At 68.0% G+C, this 20,118-nt stretch overlaps 5 protein-coding genes across 6 annotated transcripts in view; 2 read left to right on the top strand and 3 right to left on the bottom strand.

The window, feature by feature from the left end:
- CARNS1 (carnosine synthase 1) overlaps positions 1 to 12,997 on the bottom strand; it is a 46,661-nt gene extending 33,664 nt beyond the window's left edge. The window contains exon 1 of the mRNA XM_049821234.1: positions 12,994 to 12,997. The gene's annotated coding sequence lies outside the window, so the exon portion shown is untranslated. The remainder of the gene's footprint in view (positions 1 to 12,993) is intronic.
- LOC126047505 (glycine N-acyltransferase-like protein 3) lies at positions 535 to 2,318 on the bottom strand. The gene is made up of 5 exons (XM_049821249.1): positions 2,241 to 2,318; positions 1,902 to 2,009; positions 1,678 to 1,804; positions 1,489 to 1,606; positions 535 to 937 (listed from the first exon to the last, which is right to left on the bottom strand). The coding sequence occupies exons 1-5, from the start codon at positions 2,316 to 2,318 to the stop codon at positions 535 to 537; spliced, it is 834 nt and encodes a 277-aa protein (XP_049677206.1).
- Positions 2,796 to 5,928, top strand: GLYATL3 (glycine-N-acyltransferase like 3). Its single transcript, XM_049821248.1, has 5 exons — positions 2,796 to 2,873; positions 4,364 to 4,471; positions 4,583 to 4,703; positions 5,290 to 5,410; positions 5,503 to 5,928. Exons 1-5 carry the CDS (start codon positions 2,796 to 2,798, stop codon positions 5,921 to 5,923), a joined length of 849 nt encoding a protein of 282 aa, XP_049677205.1. The 3' UTR covers positions 5,924 to 5,928.
- Positions 7,111 to 7,928, top strand: POLD4 (DNA polymerase delta 4, accessory subunit). The gene is made up of 3 exons (XM_049821255.1): positions 7,111 to 7,421; positions 7,503 to 7,614; positions 7,759 to 7,928. Exons 1-3 carry the CDS (start codon positions 7,211 to 7,213, stop codon positions 7,781 to 7,783), a joined length of 348 nt encoding a protein of 115 aa, XP_049677212.1. The 5' UTR covers positions 7,111 to 7,210; the 3' UTR covers positions 7,784 to 7,928.
- On the bottom strand, positions 9,463 to 19,659 carry SSH3 (slingshot protein phosphatase 3). Of its 2 annotated transcripts, XM_049821240.1 has the most exons (14): positions 19,598 to 19,659; positions 18,822 to 18,859; positions 18,438 to 18,603; positions 17,311 to 17,429; positions 17,173 to 17,244; positions 16,973 to 17,038; positions 16,141 to 16,329; positions 15,648 to 15,741; positions 15,447 to 15,575; positions 15,323 to 15,369; positions 14,929 to 15,075; positions 14,373 to 14,573; positions 13,764 to 14,022; positions 11,701 to 13,672 (listed from the first exon to the last, which is right to left on the bottom strand). In XM_049821240.1, the coding sequence occupies exons 1-14, from the start codon at positions 19,646 to 19,648 to the stop codon at positions 13,481 to 13,483; spliced, it is 1,770 nt and encodes a 589-aa protein (XP_049677197.1). In that variant the 5' UTR covers positions 19,649 to 19,659; the 3' UTR covers positions 11,701 to 13,480. The 2 variants fall into 2 exon arrangements, with proteins under 2 accessions (XP_049677198.1, XP_049677197.1); XM_049821241.1 differs by lacking the exons at positions 11,701 to 13,672; positions 13,764 to 14,022; positions 14,373 to 14,573; ... (4 more) ...; positions 18,822 to 18,859; positions 19,598 to 19,659 and adding exons at positions 9,463 to 9,703; positions 10,026 to 10,116; positions 10,343 to 10,426; positions 11,246 to 11,349 and having other exon boundaries at positions 16,141 to 16,965.
- Between the last annotated feature and the right edge of the window lie 459 nt (positions 19,660 to 20,118).

Here is a 20,118-nt window from a genome sequence, read left to right as displayed (position 1 = left end):
GCCCCGCCTCTCCTGCGGTTGCCTAGCAACCCACAGGCCCGGGAGGGTGGAGCTCTGTGCTGCGGTGGGCGGGGCTGGAGGCGGGGCCCCAGGGCCGCTGTCCCGGTGCGTCTATGCGTGTTTATTTATTGGAGATGTTATTTATTGGGGTATTTATTGCAGAAGATCTATTCTTGTATGAACGAATAAAAGCCTTTCTCCAGCGCCCCCGCCCCGCCCGCGCCACACGGCGGGGGGCCCAAGGAGCCAGTGGTGCCATCAGTAGGGGTCAGGGTGAACAGGTTGCTGCCCCAGACTCTGAGCTCAGCAGGGGCGGGGGGGGGGGGTGTCAGGGTATTCCCTCCTCTGTGTGTGCATGTAGGGGGGCAGGGTGGGGAGCCAGGACCCCCCACATCCAGGTAACCCCACCTTATTCCCCAAGCCATGGCTTCCCTCCCCAACGGGGACACGCAGCCCCCCCAGCCCCACCAAGCACCGCTACCCCGGCCCCAGCGCCCGTGACCGCGGCCACCCCCGTGTCCCCATCCCCTGTCACTACTGGGGGGTGACCACCAGGGTGTAGAAGGTGCCGGGCTGGGGTAGAAAACCCACGGAGCGGACAGCCCGCTGCGAGGGGGTGTTGTGGGGCAACACCCCGCAGTAGATGGGGAAGCCGTGGGCGTGCAGCCCCTGACCCAGGGCACCCAGGATCACCCCGCTCAGGCCCTGCCCGCGCCAGGCGGGCAGCGTGTAGCCGTGGCTCAGGGAACCCAGGGGGTCCAACAGGCTCCAGGAGACGGGGCGCCCACGGGGTCCCAACAGGCAGGCGCTGGGCAGTGCCCGCACCAGCCCCAGCAGGAACTGCCGGCTGCGGGCATTGCCCCCGAAACTCCACGTGGCGTTGAGCAGCGGGACGTGGGATGGGGACACGGGTGCCAAGCGCAGTCCCGGTGGTACCCTGCGATGGGGCAGAGAGGAGAGAGACCGGGTGGGGGGACGGGGAGGAACCTGCGTCCCCCTTTCCAACAGGGAGAGCACGGGGGGGGGATTGTGGGGGGCGTGCTGCTGCACCCTGGGATGGGATCGGGGATGCTCCATGTCATCTGGGCTTGTGACTGGGGACCCCTGTGCCACCCAGGGATGTGACTGGGACCCCTGTGCCACCCAGGGATGTGACTGGGACCCCCGTGCCACCCAGGGATGTGGCTGGGACCCCCTGTGCCACCCAGGGGTGTGCTCTGGGACCCCCTGTGCCACCCAGGGATGTGGCTGGGACCCCCGTGCCACCCAGGGACGTGGCTGGAACCCCCTGTGCCACCCAGGGGTGTGCTCTGGGACCCCCTGTGCCACCCAGGGATGTGGCTGGGACCCCCGTGCCACCCAGGGATGTGCTCTGGGATGCCCTGTGCCACCCAGGGATGTGGCTGGGACCCCCGTGCCACCCAGGGATGTGACTGGGACCCCCCCCCCGCCCGGTGCCACCATGTCCCCAGATGCCCTCGCACTTACGGCACACGGGGCTGGGGGGGTCGGGGGCTCAGCAGCGCCTGGTACCGGTACGTCTCCAGCCGCAGCCCCTTGGCATCGGCCGCCTCACGCGTGGCCTCGTACATCCCCTCCTGCATCCCTGGGGCAGCACCGTCAGCCTGGGCAGGGGGGTCCCCCAACCACCCCCCCACCCCCCCATGCCAGGTTTACCATGCATCTGGAAGGCTCGGCTCCAGTCCACCGCCTCAGTGCCCCCCAGCAGCGCCCGCCAGGCCCCCTCATCCCGGTAATACACCGTCAGCTGGTTGGTGTAGAAGTCCCCAGGGTCCCTCTGCTCCTGGGAGGGGGACACAGGGGTCTGAGTGTGGCCTCCCCCCCCCTCCAACCCCATGGTACGTGGGGTGCTGCCAGGGTGGGGGCACCCAAAGCAGCACCTCTGGGCGCAAGCGGGTCAAGACGACGCCAAAATGGGGCCAGGAGTCCACCAGCACCTCGTGGGCAGCCGGGTTCCCTTGGGCCACTGTCATCACGGTCCCCAGGACCTGTAGGAGAGGGTCAGCGCTGGGGGGGGGGGGGGAATGTGATGGGTGCCCTGCTGCACCCCTGGGTGCTGCCAGTCTCCGTCAGTGCGGGGGGTCAGGACACCATGTGGGGACCACCTGGGGGTCCCCATCACCAACACAGTAGGGGGTGGGGAAGGTCCCCAGGGTCCCTGTCACAGGCAGGGCAGGGAAGGGGGGGATGGCAGAGGGGTCCCCAGGGCCCCCCATCACCGGCAGGGTGGCAGGCAGGCTCTTCCTAAGGGTCTCCTCCAGGAACTGCAGCTGGCCCGGGCACTTCAGGATCAGCATGGTCCCGTGGCCGTGGGGCAGGGGGTGACTCCGAGGATCCGTGGGGCAGGCGGTGACACCGAGGGTCCCGGGGCTGTGGGGTGCTGGTGGCTTTGGGGCAGGGTGTTCTGGTCGAGCACCCGTCCCCAGGCGGCTGCAGGGCGAGCAGGGCTGGCCCCATGCCCAGGGTCCGACGGGATGGACCCTGCCCGCTGCCCCCATATGAGACCACCCCCCCCACCCCACCCCGGGCAGGGGACACTCACTGGCCCGTGACGGCTGGTGGTGGCCCTGGGACCCACCGGTGTCACCGTCTGCCCCACAGAAGCGGGGACCTGCTGGTTGTCATCCCCCACCCCACGGTTGCCAGACGCCCCGCGACCCCAGGACTCCTGCGGGTGAGTGCTGGGGCTGGGCGCCGCTGGGGACGGGGACAGCGATGGGGTCCCCACCCGGGGGTCCTGTGCCCCTCTTATTGGAGGGTCTCTCGGCAGGACCATGCTGCTCCTGACGTGCCCGGCCCACCTGCAGCGCCTGGAGGGGGCCCTGCGGAGGAGCCTGCCCCTCACCCTGCCGGTAACGGGGACCCCGCTGTCACCCCTGCGCTGTGCCATGATGGGGACCCCAGTGTCACCTCTTCCCCTTGATACGATGGGGACCCCACTGTCACCCTGCCCTGTGCCATGATGGGGACCCTGCGGTCACCCCTTCTGCTTGACACGATGGGGACCCCGGTGTCACCCCTTCCCCTGTGCCATGGTGGGGATCCCTGTGTCACCCTGCCCTGTGCCGTGATGGGGACCCCGGTGTCACCCCTTCCCCTGCGCCGTGATGGGGAACCCGGTGTCACCCCCTTCCCCTTGACACAATGGGGACCCTGCTGTCACCCTGCCCTGTGCCATGATGGGGACCCTGCGGTCACCCCTTCCGCTTGACACGATGGGGACCCCGGTGTCACCCCTTCCCCTGTGCCGTGATGGGGATCCCTGTGTCACCCTGCCCTGTGCCGTGATGGGGACCCCGGTGTCACCCCTTCCCCTGTGCCGTGATGGGGAACCCGGTGTCACCCCCTTCCCCTTGACACAATGGGGACCCTGCTGTCACCCTGCCCTGTGCCGTGATAGGGACCCCGCTGTCACCCCTTCCCCTGTGCCATGATGGGGATCCCTGTGTCACCCTCTTCCCCTTGACACGATGGGGACCCTGGTGTCACCCTGCCCCGTGCCATGATGGGGACCCTGCTGTCACCCCTTCCGCTTGACACGATGGGGACCCCAGTGTCACCTCTTCCCCTGTGCCATGATGGGGATCCCTGTGTCACCCTCTTCCCCTTGACACGATGGGGACCCTGGTGTCACCCTGCCCCATGCCATGATGGGGACCCTGCTGTCACCCCTTCCGCTTGACACGATGGGGACCCCAGTGTCACCCCTTCCCCTGTGCCATGATGGGGATCCCTGTGTCACCCTCTTCCCCTTGACACGATGGGGACCCCGGTGTCACCCTGCCCTGTGCTGTCACAGGGACCCCAGTGTCACCCCGTCCCCCCACCTGCCGCCCCCGGGGTGTCCCAAGTCCAGCTCAGGCTGCCCCCCCCCGGGTAACACCCCACCCTTGGGGCTGGCTCCAAGCCCACCTATCCCAGCCCGGTTGGACTTTGCCCCAGCCAATCCCAGCCCAGCTTGTTTTGGAGCCAGCCAATCCCCTTCCAGACACCCCCCCCCCACAAGCCAGCCAATCCCCTCCCACCGCACCCCATACAAGCTACCCAATCCCAACCCAGGCAGTGTGCCACGCAGCCAATCCCAAGCATCCTGCCTGCCCCTCCCTACTCCGACCACGCCCACTCCCACCTAGCCCCACCCACTTATGGGCAGCCTGCCTTTAAGCACCGCCCCCTTCTGCCTTCACCCCCCCCAGCCCTATGGGGGAGATGGGCGGCTTCTCCGGCCAGGGCAGGGGGCCGTGGGGTGCGCCCAGGCTGTGGCAGCTCGGGGACCCCCGGGGAACCCCAAAATCTTCCCCCAGACCCCCCCCCCCAACACCTGTGACCCTTTTACCCGCAGGTCTACGGGGCGGTGATGAACATAAACCGGGGGAACCCGGGGAAGTTCGAGGTCGTGGTGGACTCGTGGCCCGATTTCGGCGCCGTGCTGGCGCGGCAGAGCGGAGAGGTGGCCGGTGGCGATGTGGGGCTGTGACCGTGGGTGGGGAGGGTCACGGGGTGGGTACGGTGCCCTCGGCACGTGCCGGGTGGGCTCAGAGCACCCGTGGGTGCCTCGCAGATGCCAGTGGATGACTGCTACAGGAACATGCACGGGGCTTTCTACCGGGATGTGGGTGCCTACCGGGCGCTGCTGGAGACCCCCGGCTGCCTGCGCTGGGACACCGCCTTCCACATCTTTGGTGGCCTGGGGACTTGGGGGGTCCTGGGGGGGGGGTGGGTGGCATCAGGGAGATGCTGGGCAACGCTGCGGGAGTGGTGGTGGGTGGGAATCAGGGGTACTGGGCAGCACTGGGAGGGTGGGACACTGGGGAGAATCACTGGTGATATAGGGATAAGGAACTGAAGGGATTGGGAGGTACTGGTGGAAGGAATTGGAGGTGCTGGGGGACACTGGGGGCAGGCATTTGGGTGCTGGGGGGCATGACTTGGTGCGCTGGGGTGGGCACCAGGGGTAGCGGTTTGATGGGTGCTGTCACTGGGAAGTATTGGGGCTGGACTTGGGGTGCTGGGGGGCACTGGGGGGCAGGGTTGAGGTTTAGCAGGGGGCACTGGGGAGCATCGTGGCTGGACTTGGGGGGTGCTGGGGGGCAGGAATTGGGGTGCTGGGCACACTGGGGGCAGGGATTGAGCTACTGGGGATAGAGACGGGGGTTGCGGGTAGCCCCTGGGGACACTGGGGAGGGCACAGCCGGCGTGCTGGCGTCAGAAAGAGGGGAGGTCGGGGACAGGAATGGGGGTGCCGGGACCTGACAGCACCGTCCCCAGGGCTGCAGGAGGGGGTGGCCACGGTGTCACAGGCCATCGCGGGGACCAAGGGGATCGAGCTGGAGATCTCCGATTACTACACCTACATGCACCCTGACCCCAGCACCATGCCCGAACCCCGGTGAGTCCCCGTCCGTCGTCGTCGTCCCCCCAACCCCGGTCTGGCGCGGGCAACCCCCTCCAACCCCCGCCGCCGGCTGACCCTCGCCGCAGGCTGGACCCTGACATACGGGTGGGTTCGGTGAGCCCGGCGCACGTGGATCTGCTGAACGAGACGTGGACGTACGGGGGCAACGCGCGCAGCCGGCGGTACTTGGCGGAGGTGCTGAGTCGCTTTCCCAGCATCTGCCTGCAGGATGGGACCGGGCAGCCCGTCTGCTGGGTCCTGACCGACCCCTTTGGGACGGGGGCCCACGGCTACACCCTACCCACCCATCGCCGCCGTGGCCACATGCAGGCGGCGATGGTCCTCGCCGCCCGTCGGGCGCAAGCCCGTGGCTTCCCCACTTTTGGGCACACGGCCACGGGCAACCTGCCCATGCAGCGGCTGCAGGAGGAGCTGGGCCACCAACGACTGCCGGGGCTGTGCCACTTCGTCCTGCACAACCCCAGCCTGGGCAGGGCCGGACCCTGAGTTGTTGTCCCCCTCCCCGCTCACCCCCCCTGCTGTGGGGCAAGGAAATCCCCCAGGCTGTGGGGGCAAGGAAGAAAACAAAAAGAAAACAAAAAGCAGTGTAGACTCTCTGATGGCTGCTATAGGGTTGTGTCTGCCTCCGGCACCGGTTTTCTCGCACCTGGCTCTGCACCGGCCGTTACAGCTGTGATCCGGTTTGGTGGCTCGGGCGGTGGGGTGTCACCGTCCCCGGGGAGTCACCCTGTCCCTCTGTGCCGGGACACGCACCGCAGCCCTGCCTCAGCTATTCTTGGCCCCCCCCAGGGAGGGCTGAAAAGCTTCAGGCAAATCTATGCCAGTGGCACCTGCTGGGGGGGGGGGGGGGGGGGGGGGTGTCCCCGGGATGGTGTCACCATGGCTGGGGGTGTGGACGGACAGGCAGAGCGCCTGTGGGTCACCGGCTGTGCTTTCTGGGGAGGGGGGCCACAGCCGGAGCGTGGGTCGGAGGGTGACGGCTGCACGGTGTGAGTCACGGCTCGGGGGGGGTGATGGGGACAGCCGGAGGGGTGACAGTGTCCAGGGTGATGGGGACCACTGGGAGGGGGGGATGACAGTGCCTGGGGGTGACGAGGACCACTGGGAACGGGGTGACAGTGTCCCGAGGGTGACGGGGACCACCGGGAGGGGGTGACAGTGCTGGGGGGTGACGGGGACCACCGGGAACAAGGTGACAGTGCCGGGGGGTGACAGGGACTGCTGAGAATGGGGTGACAGTGTCCCGACGGTGACAGGGACCACCGGGAGGGGGTGACAGTGCCGGGGGGTGGCGGGGACCACCGGGAACGGGGTGACAGTGCCGGGGGGGTGATGGGGACCACCGGGAGGGGGTGACAGTGCCCGGGGGTGGCGGGGACCACCGGGAATGAAGTGACAGTGCCCGGGGGTGACGGGGACCACCGGGAGGGGGTGACAGTGGCCGGGGGTGGCGGGGACCACCGGGAATGAAGTGACAGTGCCCGGGGGTGACGGGGACCACCGGGAGGGGGTGACAGTGCCCGGGGGTGGCGGGGACCACCGGGAATGAAGTGACAGTGCCCGGGGGTGGCGGGGACCACCGGGAGGGGGTGACAGTGCCCGGGGGTGACGGGCACCACCGGGAGGGGGTGACAGCGGCCGGGCCCCGCCGCTTCCGCCCGGGGAGCGGCAGGGGCGGAGCGGACGGACAGGCCGACACACTCGGTTCCCGGCAGCCACGGGCAGGAGCGGGACCCCCCCGCCTCCGCCCCCGCCGCGCTCTCCCGCAGGGCCATGGAGCAGCCCCGGCGCATCACCGACTCCTTCCCGCGGCGGCGGAGACGACCGGGACGAATCCCGGGCGGGGTGAAGGGCAGGGACCGTCCCCGGGCCCGGCCCTGTGCCCCCCCGCCCGCCGAGGAGCCCCCGCCGTCCCCCCCGGACCAAGCTCTCCTGGAGATGCTCAGGCGCTTCGACCTCGCCTGGGAGTACGGACCCTGCACCGGTAAGACCCCCCCGAGGCTTGGCCGCCTCCCCCCGGACCCCTCTCCCCAGCCCCGCTGACCCTCACCCCCCCCCCCCGCAGGTATCACCCGCCTGCAGCGGTGGGAGCGGGCGCAGGCGCTGGGGCTGAGCCCCCCGGGCCCCGTTCGTGACGCCCTCCTGGAACACTGGGACAACCCTGCCGTCATCTACAGGTGAGTGTGGGATGGGGGGGACACACCGGGCACCCCATCTCGGTGCCCCCCACCCTGCCGGTATGGGGGTATCTTTCCTGCCACTGAGAAGCAGGGGGGTGTGGGGGCACAAGACACCCACTGACACCCCACTGTCCCCCACAGCCTCTGGCACGAGTACGGGCTCTGAGCCGCTGCGCCCCACGCCGGAGGGAGGATCGGGGGGACACACACGACGTGCCCACTGCACCCCCCCCACCCCACCCCAGGCCTGTCCGCAGCCGTGCCGCAGCTCCGGGGCACCGGGCGGATTAAAGGCTGGTGTGAGTGAAGGAGGGGGGCTGCCGCGTGCTGTCTGGGGGGCAGCTGGGGTGGGGGCATTGAAGCCCCTCCATAGGGTACTGGGGGAGGGCAGGGGCCTGTACCCCCCCCCACCCCGAGAGAGCCAGGCGGGTTGTCCAGTCACACAGTGTTTAATGCCAGCCCTGGGAGCGCCAGGGGTCTGTGCCACCCCACGGTGCCCCCGCAAAATGCCCTCTGCCTCACAGATCCCCCTTGCTCTGGAGCTGACTTGCATGCAGTGGGCACGGTTAGCGGTGGGCGGGGGGGGGTGGGGGGTGGCAGATGGTCTGGAGGCCCACAGGGAACCATCAGTGGTGACCAGGGCTGCCCGGGCATCGCCGGCTGTACCTTGGTGCTGGGGAGGCTGTACATCAGGCACACTGCTGGCTTCATGTCTGGGGTGGGAAAGAAGGATCTGAGTGCCATGGGGAGGCCACCATGGCCCATCTCCCCTCCCTGCCCCAGCCCGTGCCTGCCCCCACATACCGGTGCCCCTGGGGAATGAGCCAGAGTGGGGATGGGAACTCTTCTTCATCAGCAGAACACCCGGCGTGGGGTCTGGGGTGCCACAGCCCTGGAATGGGAGAGATGGGGTGGGCAGGATGGTGCCCAGGCAGGGTGCTGAGCCCTGCCTTCACCGGCAGGCAGAAGGAGAAATCACTCGGGGGGGGCGGTTCCTGGCAGGCATGACAGGCAGTGCTGCCAGACCTGGGGGCACAGCTGTCAGCACGTCCCCGTCCCTGGGGGTGCCCCCCCCACCCCGTGCCCCATGGACACCAACCTAGTGGGACGTGCATGGCAGCAGCAGGGGACACAGGTGGGAGGGTGGCATGTGGGGTCGGGGCGATAAGCTGCAGTGAGTGGGTGGCCCCCTTGGGTGGGGGCACTGGGGCTGGCACAGTGAAGGTCCTGGGGTCTTGGCAGTGACGATGGAGAACACAAGGGCAAGATGGGGTGGGAGATGCAGGGCCTGGGGGGCAGGCAGGGGGGCTCACCCACAGCGGGGAGGTGGGGAAGAGGGGCAGGAAGGTCTGCTGCCCCCCCAGCGGGACAGGGGGCTCCAGCTCCAGGGGGAGGGCAAGTGGCAGCACCTCCTCGGCCCCCAGTGGCTCCTCTTTTAGGCTGGCACCCCCCAGCAAGTGTGGCAGAGAGGGGACACAAGAAGGGACAAGGGATGCCCCACAGCAGGCTGAGGGGAGAGGAGAGGGGCCACGGGCTGTCCCCAGCACCACTCACCACAGGGCGAGTGCAGGGCATCCATGAAATCCTCACCAAAGTTGGGATGCAGCTGGCCAAGGGTGGGCTGGATCACATCCGCGTTGCCCTGGTGAGCTGCAGGGTGGCAGGGAGTCGGTCGGGCGGCGTGGGCATCGCCGTCGTGCCCCGTGGGCAGAGGGGATGGCACGGCCCCGTGCACCCGGGCTGCACAGGTTGAGCCCCCCCATAGGGGTTGCAGCTGTAGAAGATGGTGTTGGCCAGGTCTAAGATCAGCCTTTCCAGGTCGTGCAGGGGGTTGAGCTCCATGGGGAAGCTGCCCTCCAACTTGCCACTGGCCACCAGACCCTGCTGGGCACCGGGCACCCCTTGCCAGGCACAGAAAGGGTGAGAGATGCTGGTGAGCCCAGATCTAGAAGCCAGTGCTGCTAGGACTCCCAGTGGGACTGGCCAAGCTGGGAGAGGGGAGCCCTTCGGACAGAGAGCATGGGTGTAGACAGGGCGCTTGTACCCAAGAGGGCAACGCTGCTGGTTTGTCCTTCATCTTCCGCACCTGGAAAAAATCAAAGAGGAGCCACGACGCGAGTTGCTGCCCATCTGGCTGATCGCAAGGCTGGCACAGAGAGGGTAGTGCCATCTGCCCCCTCCCTGACCAGGGCTGCCTATACCCCGGGATAACATGAAGGAGGGAGAGGGGATGGTGACAGCCAATGGGACTGGAGAGCCAGGGACAAAGGTGTTTCTGGGCTGGCAGAGGCTTGGCTGGCGCATGCCATCATCGGTCAGTCTGGGTGGGGGCATATTGGGACCGTGGGTGGGGGTCGGAGGGGGGCAGCAGGGGAGTCAGGAGCCCCCGTGCCCACATGTGTCCTTACCTGCGTGCACGAGTACATCCTCCACTTGTGGTACTCCCAGGTGACAGCCTGGATGAGGTCCTTCCAAGTACTTGCCCTCCACCGTCGCCACCTGCAGCACATGGACACCCATCACCGCGAGTGTCTGGTGGGCACTGCTGCCCACCCGCAGTGCTGCCGAGGGGGCGGTGGGCTTAGTGCCTGTGGCCCCCAGGCCCAGACCACAAGCCCCACGAGGCACTGTCCTGTCCCGTGCAGAGTCCCTCGGCGTGACATGCCACAGCACCCCACGGGAGGTGCAGTCCTGTCGTGGACTGGGGAGGGCTGTGGGGGCTCACCTCACAGACCACAGTGTTCCTGCCTGTCCCTGGCCTCCAGCAGCGTCACGAAGTTGCAGGCGGGATTCCTCGTCTCCTCCACATCTGTGGGGAGAAGGGAAGAGGGATGATTTCGCTGTTCTCTCCCACGCCTGGGCTATGCCACCCCGGTGGGCACTAATGTGGAGCTCGGGAGAAAAGGGATGGGTGGACGCTAGCAAAGCCACCCATTCCTAGGTAACCACACCAGGAATCCCATATAAAGCTGAGGTTACTTAGGTAGTAATAGCAAAACCATCAAATTTGGATATGGATGAAACAAAACTGGGACCCATGTAGAAAAAGTAATTAGGAGCAGGCTATTTGGGTGGAGAAAGGAAGAAGGAAGGGTAGCAAAAAGGGCCCAGAAATGGAAAAATTTGAGAAAAAGGTATAAAATCAGGTAAAGGTAAGCACAGGGGGGATGTTCTGATTAGGGGTGCAGATGACTGTGGACTGTAGTGCTGGTGACCTGCAGAGCCAGGTGTGGCAGGGCACGGCCCCCCCCAGGCCATTGGGACTCTGATGGGACTTTCCCCCCCAGGCAGTGGGGAGGGAAGAGTGATAGAGCTGTCACTCAACAACAGTCCTGTGGGATTCACAAGATTAAGAGCCATAATTAGTAGCTTTGCTATGTGCAGAATCATTTAATCATAAATTAATAATATGATGTGTTTGTTAATTATTTAGGTTATTGATTACTTAATTTATTAGCTCTCTATGTTGCTTAATCAATAAAATGAATCGGTTATATTCCCAAGCCAGCAATCGAGCAGTGGAGAGCTGGACTCGGCAGTAACCCAGGCCATGTCCTGGGGGGTGAGGGCAGGTGGGACAGCGTGGGATGGGGTGGGGGGGGCACCCACAGCCCCGGGGCCCACTCACACTGCAGGTACCAAGCCCTCCAGATTGAGTTGTTCCGCTGGATCTCGTCCTGCTGTAGGAGCTTCAGGCCCCTGAACATCTTCCACTTGGGGGACATGATTCGTCTGCCAGGAACAGAGCAGAGGTATTTAGGTGTGGGTGCGGACCCCCCCACCAAGAGACAAGCATCCTGCACCCAACCAGCCCAGCGTCACACCCAGCAGGGTCCCAGGGCCAGGAGGAGGGACGCAGCTGGTGGGGGAGTCCTCCAAGGGGGGCTCTCTGGACCTCACCCTGCTTTTTCTGCCATAACCCACCCCTCCCCTGCGTCCAGTTTCATGCCATGGTCCCGCTGCACCCATGGCCAAACTCCTTCTGTCCTTGGGCACGTGCCAGAGGGGTGGGGGCTTGCAGAGCTGCTCTGCACTGATGACGCCCTCCTGGCCTGTCTGGCAGTGACTGTCACAAAATCTGCTGGGACACAGCATGCTGGAGGCCAGGACCCAGGTTCGTGATGGGGAGAACAAGGGAGGTTTCCAGGCTTCTTGTGGTGGCAGAGGATTGGGAGAGGGAGATGATAAAACCCACTCAAAGAGCACCCAAAGGCATGTGGGTAGTAATCAAGAAGACCTCAAGCTACAGCAAAGTGAGGGAAGACTTCAAGAAGAAACAGGATCTGTCTTATCTTCAAAAACACAGGCAGGGTGCCCTGCACACCCCACAGCAGCGCTGTGGCCCCTTGCTCCACCCCATGGCCCTTATCTGCCTTCTATCCCATGTCCCCCCACTAAGAAGGGGGGGTGGTGGTGTCTGAAGAAACTGGCAGCACTTTGCCCCCCCAGCTCTGGGGCCCAGGTTGTTGCCATGCCCAGCTCCTCTGCCGCGAGTGCCCTGCACTGCCCCTTCCACAGCAGCAGCAGTGAGACGTGACAGAGCAAATCAAAGGTTGGGGTGCTGTGCAAGGCTGTTGCTCAAGTCATGTCTTTCCTGGTGGGCAGCAAGCCAGCGAGGGTTCTGGCTATAGTCCAGCAGCTCTCTAGGTGTGGCGTCCGAACCTTGTGGGTGCCCCAGGGCTGCGGCATTGGGAGGACTTTGGGATGGGTCTCCCCCTGCACCAGAGCAACAGCCTGAGCAGATGGGAGAGCAAGAGGCTCAGAACAGTCCCCAGTCAGGACACCTTTCCTCAACAGAGGCCCTCACAGTCTGAGGTGATGTGTGACCTTCTAGCTCCATGTGGGGCTCTGCGTTGGCTCTTCCAGCCTCAGGAGGATCCTTGATCCACAGCTTTGCTGACACGCCTGCCCTCCCGGCCTGGGCCAGCTCTGCCCTCCCGGGTGTCAGGCTGATCAGCACCGGGCAGCTACCCCGGCCTCCTCCTGCTGCCCGAGCCCTGCTCCCGCCTCGGCGTGCGGCTCCGACACCGTGAAGCGGCCGCTATGTATGATCCGGGGGTGCACCATGGCGGGGGTCTCCCTGCCGCCTCCCCAGCGCCCGACCTGACCCGCCGCTACGGCTACAGCGGGCTGCCGGCTCCCTACCCGGCTTCGCTCCTTCGCTGCCGGTACTCGGGCCTGCCCCGGTCCCGGCCCCGGGGCGAGGCCTAGGCCGCTGGGCCTGCACCCGGTTCCCATAGCAACCAGGAAGGAGGGCCCTGCACGCATGCGCAAAGCCCGCCGTCGCCGCGCAGAGGATGCCGGGGGCTGTAGTTCCCAGCCCCCACGGCGCATGCGCGCTCCCCTCTCGGTCGCCGCACAAGATGGCGCCTGAACTTCGTCCTCCCCGAGCTGCCGGTTCCCCGTGTCCGGCGATGCGCGGCGGCAGGGCGGACCGCGGCGTGCCGGTACCCCCGGGGGCAGGAGGTTACCTCCATCCCCGCCTCCTCCCGCACCCTGGGAGAAGTCCTACAAGCCTACTTGTTCACTCTGGTCCCTACTGATGGCAAGGAAGGCCTCGCAGGAGGCCCCACGCTCGTCCCCACCGCCCACAAAGCCACCCTCCCCGGGCAGGACCCACGCCACGGGCAGCCATTTCCACTCTTTATTCTCAGTGAGGAGTAGCAGCGGGGCCCTGTGCGTGGGAGGGGGGGAATGAGGCAGGGCCGCCTCCCTCCCCCCCCCAAGTGCAGGCAGTGTCTGTGTGTGAGGGGAGGGGGCGTGCCGCTTCCCTGGCCACGCCTCCAGTAGCTCTAGGCTCCACCCCTTCCCCCGTGCCATGGTGGCGGGTGTGTGTGCGCTCTGCCCCATGCCCCGCCCCCGCTTAGGGGGCAGAGGGGTGGGTAGGGGCGTGGTCACAACTGGCGGCAGGTGGGAAGTGGCCGCCCTCGGGGGCGTGGTCGCAGGTGGGGGCGGGGCCACCGTCCAGGCTGGCCTGGCGCACCACACGGCGGGGCCGGGAGGAGGGCCGGACCCCCGGGGGGGGCCCCCCCGGTGCCTCCGCGGCCGCAAACACCTGCGGGAGGGGGGACGGGGACACAAGGGGAGGGGGTCAGCCAGAGCTGCGGTGTCCCCCCACCCCCTGTACTCCCCCGTCCCGCGCTCACCTCCCCGGCGAGGGGCTCCCCCGGCAGCTCGGGGGGCTCGGGGGAGTCCAGCAGGCTGATGCTCCGCATGACGGCGCAGAGGGAGATACGGGGGCGCCGGGAGGATCCCAGCAACCCCGGGCTGCTCGCCTCCTCCGGGGGTGGTGGGGAGGAGAGCGGCGAGCGGCCACCCTCGCCCCCCGGGGGGGTTTCTGGGCCCTCCTCGGGCTGGGCCGCCCGCTCCGCCGCCGCCTTGGGTTCCCACAGGCTGCTGTGCCGGCTGCCGTACACCTGCCGTCAGCGGCTGGCCCCGCCCCACGCGCGGAGCCACGCCCCTCCGCCGAGGAGGAGGGGCGGGGCTCCCATAGGCTCCGCCTCCAGCGCGGCAAAGGGCGGCCGCACCGAAGGCTACCCTGCCCGTCGGGGCGTGGCCATAAGAAGCCCCACCCACCCGACCCGAGAGGGGGCGTGGCCGTGACAGGCCCCACCCACACCGCCCAAGAGGTCATGGTCAAAGCAGAACCCTGTCTTCGGCCGGTCACGACAGGCCCCTCCCTCTTCTGTCCGAAGGGGCGTGGTCACACCAGGCCCCACCCGCCCCATCCACAGGGTGTGTCCCGCCCCACCCACCTGGCGTGCAGGATGCCCTGGTAGAAGTCGAGCTGGCGCATGAAGCCGGGGTTGGGCAGGACGCCGGGGCGGCAGTGCCGGACGTGCCGCAGCGCCCGCTCCAAGGTCCACCCGAACTCCTTCATGGCGTAGGCCAACACCGTGGCCGCCGAGCGGCTCAGCCCCATCCGGCAGTGCACCAGCGCCCGGCCCCCGTCGGCCCTGCGGCACCCACCCCTGCTGCCACCCAGCTCTTGGCGCTCCCCCTCCGTCCCCAGCCACCCCCGTCTCCCCGCGCCCCAGGGCTCCCCGTGTCCCCAGGGCTCCCCGCGTCCTCAAGGACCCCGTGTCCCCAAGGCTCACCATGTCCCCAGGGAGCCCATGCGCCAGGGCTACTCATCTCCCAGCGTTCCCAGGGCTCCCAGTGCCCCCCAGCACCTCGGTCATCAAGACGCCTCCCCGGGTACCCCCACCCATGTCGTCATCCCCCCTGGCTCCAGCCCCTGCCCCCCAAGCCCCGCACCCCCCCCCCCCCTCAATGGCCCCAGTGCCCTGGGGCTGCCCTGGCCCCACTGACCGGACGCGGGAGAGGAAGAGGAAGGTGTCGTTCCAGTGGGGCAGGAGCTGGGCCGTCTCCTCGTCGTACACCCGCACGTTCATGTAGGTGAAGAGCGCCGGGAAGAAGTTGTCGATCTCCCGCGCCACGTTCAGGATGTGGGTGACCCTGCGGTGCCACGGGCAGGGGGCACAGCCGGCACGCAGGGTTGGGGCTCTGCCCGTGCTCTATGGGGTGCCCCACAGTGCCCTGTGCCCACCCCACTGCTGCACCCACCCTGCCACGTGTCCCACGATGACCCCACCCCCACCCCCACGGGGCCACCTCATGATGACCTCATACCTGCACCACCACGACGACCCTGTGCCCACCCCACCACGCCACCCCCGGTGCCCCCGTGCCACTCCACGCTCACCGGTTCTGCTGCAGCTCCTCCAGGTTGGCCGCGTTCCACTCGGAGCCCTGCGTGGTGGCAGCGGTGAGGGGTGCGGACGGCCCTGCCCTCCCCGCCCGCCCGCCCTGCCCGTCCCGCCGCCCACCAGGTAGAGGTGCGGGAAGACGCGGGAGGGCCGGTCCATCTGCGCCAGCACCAGCAGCATCTCGTTGTCGATGAAGTCCTTGTGCTGGGCCAGGCTGTGCCCCGTGCGCCGCTCCAGCTCCTCCCGCACCTGGGCACCGCCATGGGGTGAGGGATGGCCCCTGCCTGCCCCCGCCAGAAGCCCCCACCCGGTGGCACCCACCTCCTTGGAGGTGACGCTCTCCAGGTCGGCGGTGGCCATCACGTCCCGCAGCAGCGCCCGCACCGCCTGCTCCGACAGCTCCGGTGCCGCCGGCCTGGCGCCGGCGTCACCGCGTCAACGGCCCCACCCAGGCCCCGCCCTGCCCAAACCCCGCCTCCTCTGCTCCCAAGCCCCTCCCTAAATGCAAGCCCTGCCTCCCCATGACCCTCCCTCGATGGGAAGCTCCACCCAGTTCCTTTAAGCCCCACCCCTCACCCAGACAATCCCGCCCCCTCCATTAGCCACACCCCGAACCCAGACCCCACCCCTCAACACAAGCCCCTCCTTCCCAGCAGAGCCCCACCCTCACAGCCCCACCCAATCGCTCCACCCCTTTACCGCAAGCCCCACCCTCCCCACCCCACCCTGAGCCTTCTCCCCTCCCCCCCAGCCCAGCAGCAGTGCTGATTGGCCAGCAGGCTGTCGGGGCGGGGCAGGAGGAGGCGGGGCATACCGGAGGGGCGGGGGCGAGGCGGGGCGCACGGACTCGAGGTCGGCCATTGCCAGCCACTCGTTGAGGCAGCTCTGCTCCGAGGTGAGCGCCGCCGCGTAGCCGCGGGCCCAGGCCAGCGCCGGACCCCCGGGGATGTGCCCGCCGCGGGACGCCTCCTCGCAGGCGCGGTGCAGCTCCTGCAGCACAGCCCTGCCACACGCCACCTGCCACCGCCGCACCGCCCCGGCACCGCCCGCCGCTCCGGCACGGGCCCGCGTCTCCTCCCCGCCGCCAGGGCACCGCGGTGCCGGCGTACCCACCGGTTTGGTTCTCCACGTCCCCCGAGAATGTGGGTGCTACCTCCCCTCTCCCGGGTGCGCACAGCCCATGGGTGCAGCTGGGTGGGCCGTGGCCAAACCCTTCCCACAGCCCCTGTTCTCGTGACTGTGCCCGGGTGCCCGTGGTGGTGCCCGTATGTCCCGGTTGCGCCCATGGTGGTGCCCGCTTCAACCCTGCCCGCGATAGTGCCCGCATCCCCCGTGCCCACAGCGGTGCTCGCATCCCCCGTAGCCATGGTGGGACCCCCATCTCTTGTGCCCACCGTGGTACCCGCTTCCCCCATGCCCATGATGGTGCCCACATCCTCCGTGCCCATGGTGGCACCCACATCCTCCATGACCATGGCAGTGCCCATGTCCCGTGCCCACGGTGGTGCCCACGTCCCCCATAACCACGGCGGTGCCCACGTCCCCCATGCCCATATCCCCCGTAACCGTGGTGATGCCCACGTCCCCCGTGCCCACGGTGGTGCCCACGTCCCCCGTGCCCACGCACACACCCGGGGTTCGCTCACCACATGGTCTGGACAGAGATGGGCTTGAAGATGCGGGTCTGCCCCCCCGACGTCACGCTGAACCCCCTGGGCACCACAAGGAGACACGGGGGTTGGGGTGGGCACCCCAGCCCCACACCCCCCCCCAGGCCCCACCTAATCCCATGAGCCCCACCCTTATGAGCCCTCCCCCCTCCCAGAAGCCCCCCCCTACCCCTTACCCATCGCCGTCGAGGAAGACCTGGGTGTCACTCCAGAGGGGCAGCACCATGCCCAGGGTGCAGCGGGCGGCCCTGGGGCGGGCAGAGGTCAGGGGGTGCAGCCGCCCCCCCCGTGCCCCCCCCCCACGCCCCGCTCACCCCTCGTGGGCGAAGTCCACACCCAGCAGCGCCGTCTCCCCCTCGGCTCCCACCTCCTCTGGCCGAACCACCAGCAGGTACCGAATGCGCCGTGGCCGTGCCGACTCCAGCCGCACCGCCTGGGGGTGGGGGGGGGGCATGAGGGGTGCCCCCAGCCCCCCCGGAGGCAGCACTGTGGGATCTGCCCCCCCCCCCCAGTGCTGCCAGTGCCCGGGGAGAAGCATCAAGCACAGGGGGCAGGCTGGGCTGTATCCCATCCCATTCCATCCTCAGCCTCATCCTGTGCCATTCTGTCCTGTCCTGTCCCCATCCTGTCCTCATCACGTCCTATCACTCCCCGTCCCCATCCTATCCCCATTCTCATCCCATCATCCTGTCTCCGTCCATATCCCATTCCCATACCCATCCTGTCCCCAACCCCGTTGTGCCCCATCCCAATCCCAATCCCATCCTCATCCCATCCCATCCTATCCTGTCCCATTCCCACCCTGTTCCCATCCATATCCCATTCCCATCCCCATCCTTTCCCCATCCCATCCCCATCCTGTCCTCATCACATCCTATCATATCCCCATCCTCATCCCATCCCCATTCTGCCCCCTCCCCATTTTGCCCCATCCCAATCCCATCCCATCCGGTCCCATCCCTATCCTGTCCTCATCCTCATCCCATCTCGTCCCATCCTGTCCCCATCCATATCCCAATCCCATCCCGTCCCATCCTGTCCCCATCCTCATCCCATCCCGTCCCATCCTGTCCCCATCCATATCCCATTCCCATCCCCATCCTCTCTTCACCACATCTTATCATATCCCCATCCTCATCCCATCCCATTCCCATACTCTTCCTGTCCCTATTCCCATTCTGGCCCATCCCAATCCCACGCCATCCCCATTCTGTCCCCATCCTCACCCTGTCCCCATCCTCATCCCACCCCATCCCCATCCCCAACCCCATCCCCATCCCACCCCATCCCCATCCTGTCCCCATCCTCATCCCATCCCATTCCCATACTCTTCCTGTCCCTATTCCCATTCTGGCCCATCCCAATCCCACGCCATCCCCATTCTGTCCCCATCCCCATCCCATCCCACCCCGTCACCACCCCGGGGGTGCCCGGCCCGTACCAGCCGGACGGCGTCCTGGGGCCGGAGAAGCTGCATCATGAGCCGCAGGTGCTGCTCCTGCCGCCCCGGCGCCTGGTCTGGGGGTGCAGCCGGGGGGGGCTCGGCCTCCAGCGCCTCCTCCGCGGGCAGCAGCAGAGCGGCCCCCTTGACCATGACGAAGCTCTGCCTGGGGGGGGGGGGGGGGCAGGAGGGTCCCGAGTGGGCCGTGGGGCCCAGCCCGCAGCAGGACCCAGGTTTCGGAGCCGGGGTACCCCCAGAGCGCTCCCCTGAGGTGGGGGAGGTCTTGGGGGGGGGGAGGGGGGAATCTCCCAGGGGGTCGCTGTCCCCCCTCCCCACCCCAGCACCCAGTGTCACCCATCCCGCGGCTTCGGCGCCCCTTCTCACCGCCGCTGCAGCTGCCTGCGCCTGGGTGCATCTTCCTCCTGCAAAGCACGGGGGGGGGGGGGGAAATGGGGGGGGGGGTCAGTGCCCCCGGGGGAGCGTGACCCCAGGGGTACGGACCGTACTTGGGGTGCCCGGCAAACACCCCCGGCACGTCCCGCCTGGGCACCGTGGGCCAGGTCACCCAAAGTCACCAAAATCACCCCCCCTGCCCCCCCCCTCAGAAGCATGGGGCACCGGCAGGGCCCCTTTGGGGGTCCCACTGGGGAGAGGGGGGTCCCACTGGGGAGGTAGATCCCTAGGGATCGGTGCTGGGATGCTGGAGGGGGGGTGTCCTATCCCTGTGCCCCCCCCCCCCCCCCTCCAGCTGGGTGCTGCCCGGGGGGGGGGGGAAGTGCTCACAGGGGTGCCCTGGGCTGTGCACCCAGATAAGGCCCAGTGGTAACTGGGAGGGGGGGCACTGGGAGCCACTGGGATAGTACTGGGAGCACTGGGGACTGGGAGAGCAACTGAGGACAAACGTGCCCCCCCCCCCCCCCCTCCCCTTACCGGGGGAACCCCCAGCCGGGACCAGAGGAGACCCCCAAACGTGTACTGGGGGCAACGGGGCTCCCAGTAACCCCCCACCGGGAGAAGCCCGCACCGGGAGCGACCGGAGAACCAGCCCCCCCCCCCCCCCCGGGCCGAACCGATCCGCACCGCCTCCTCCGTGTGTGTGTCCCCCCCCCCGCTCGGCGTTCCCGTTCCCGTTCCCGTTCCCGTTCCCTTCCCGCACTCACCACCGCTCCCCCGGCGGAACCCGCCGCCCGCCGGACGGTGACCAGCGCCATGCCCCCCCCCCGCCCCGTAACACCCCCCCCCCCCCCGCCCCCGCCGCACCAGGAAGCGCCGCCGCCGCCGCCCCGCCCGGACGGGAACGGGCACCGGGCACGGCCTGCGGCGGGAGGGGCGCTACCGGGGGAGGGGGGGAGGGGGGGGAGAGAACTCCCAAACTGCCCTCCCCACGAGTGGGACCCCACCGAGGTCCCCGGTAACCGGGGTGCCCCCCTCCCTGGAGCCCCTCACCCTTGGCTGTTCCCCCATGGGTGCCCCCCCCCACCTCCCTCGGCTTCACCCCGGTGCCCAGGAACCCGCACCCCCACCCCGGAGCGGGGCACCCCATGTCACCCCCCACCCTGCCCTGGGACCCCCCCCCCCCCGAGCCCCTTGTCACCCCGGGGCTCGGTAGGGGGTCCCCAGCCAAGCACCCCCCTCCCCCAAGGGTGTCTCCCCCCAAATAAAGTCAAGAACTAAATGAAAT

The sequence above is a fragment of the Accipiter gentilis genome, chromosome 17 (genome assembly GCF_929443795.1).
Source record: "Accipiter gentilis chromosome 17, bAccGen1.1, whole genome shotgun sequence".
NCBI lineage: Eukaryota > Metazoa > Chordata > Aves > Accipitriformes > Accipitridae > Astur > Astur gentilis.
The sequence above is the reverse complement of the archived record's forward strand: the minus strand, read 5'-3'. Positions and strand labels throughout refer to the sequence as shown.

What these genes read in the sequence shown, in the direction of transcription:
- POLD4 (XM_049821255.1), top strand. Translation starts at nt 7,211, where the DNA reads ATGGAGCAGCCCCGGCGCATCACCGACTCCTTCCCGCGGCGGCGGAGA. An exon ending in GGAGTACGGACCCTGCACCG is followed by an intron (nt 7,422 to 7,502) that starts GTAAGACCCCCC and finishes CCCCCCCCGCAG; the next exon opens with GTATCACCCGCCTGCAGCGG. An exon ending in AACCCTGCCGTCATCTACAG is followed by an intron (nt 7,615 to 7,758) that starts GTGAGTGTGGGA and finishes TGTCCCCCACAG; the next exon opens with CCTCTGGCACGAGTACGGGC.
- GLYATL3 (XM_049821248.1), top strand. Translation starts at nt 2,796, where the DNA reads ATGCTGCTCCTGACGTGCCCGGCCCACCTGCAGCGCCTGGAGGGGGCC. An exon ending in CACCGCCTTCCACATCTTTG is followed by an intron (nt 4,704 to 5,289) that starts GTGGCCTGGGGA and finishes CACCGTCCCCAG; the next exon opens with GGCTGCAGGAGGGGGTGGCC. An exon ending in AGCACCATGCCCGAACCCCG is followed by an intron (nt 5,411 to 5,502) that starts GTGAGTCCCCGT and finishes CCCTCGCCGCAG; the next exon opens with GCTGGACCCTGACATACGGG.
- LOC126047505 (XM_049821249.1), bottom strand. Translation starts at nt 2,318, where the DNA reads ATGCTGATCCTGAAGTGCCCGGGCCAGCTGCAGTTCCTGGAGGAGACC. An exon ending in CCGAGCCTTCCAGATGCATG is followed by an intron (nt 1,607 to 1,677) that starts GTAAACCTGGCA and finishes GTGCTGCCCCAG; the next exon opens with GGATGCAGGAGGGGATGTAC. An exon ending in CCCCCCCAGCCCCGTGTGCC is followed by an intron (nt 938 to 1,488) that starts GTAAGTGCGAGG and finishes GCCCCATCGCAG; the next exon opens with GGTACCACCGGGACTGCGCT.
- SSH3 (XM_049821240.1), bottom strand. Translation starts at nt 19,648, where the DNA reads ATGGCGCTGGTCACCGTCCGGCGGGCGGCGGGTTCCGCCGGGGGAGCG. An exon ending in ATCTCTGTCCAGACCATGTG is followed by an intron (nt 16,330 to 16,972) that starts GTGAGCGAACCC and finishes GGCGTGTGGCAG; the next exon opens with GGCTGTGCTGCAGGAGCTGC. An exon ending in TCTTCCCGCACCTCTACCTG is followed by an intron (nt 15,370 to 15,446) that starts GTGGGCGGCGGG and finishes GCCACCACGCAG; the next exon opens with GGCTCCGAGTGGAACGCGGC.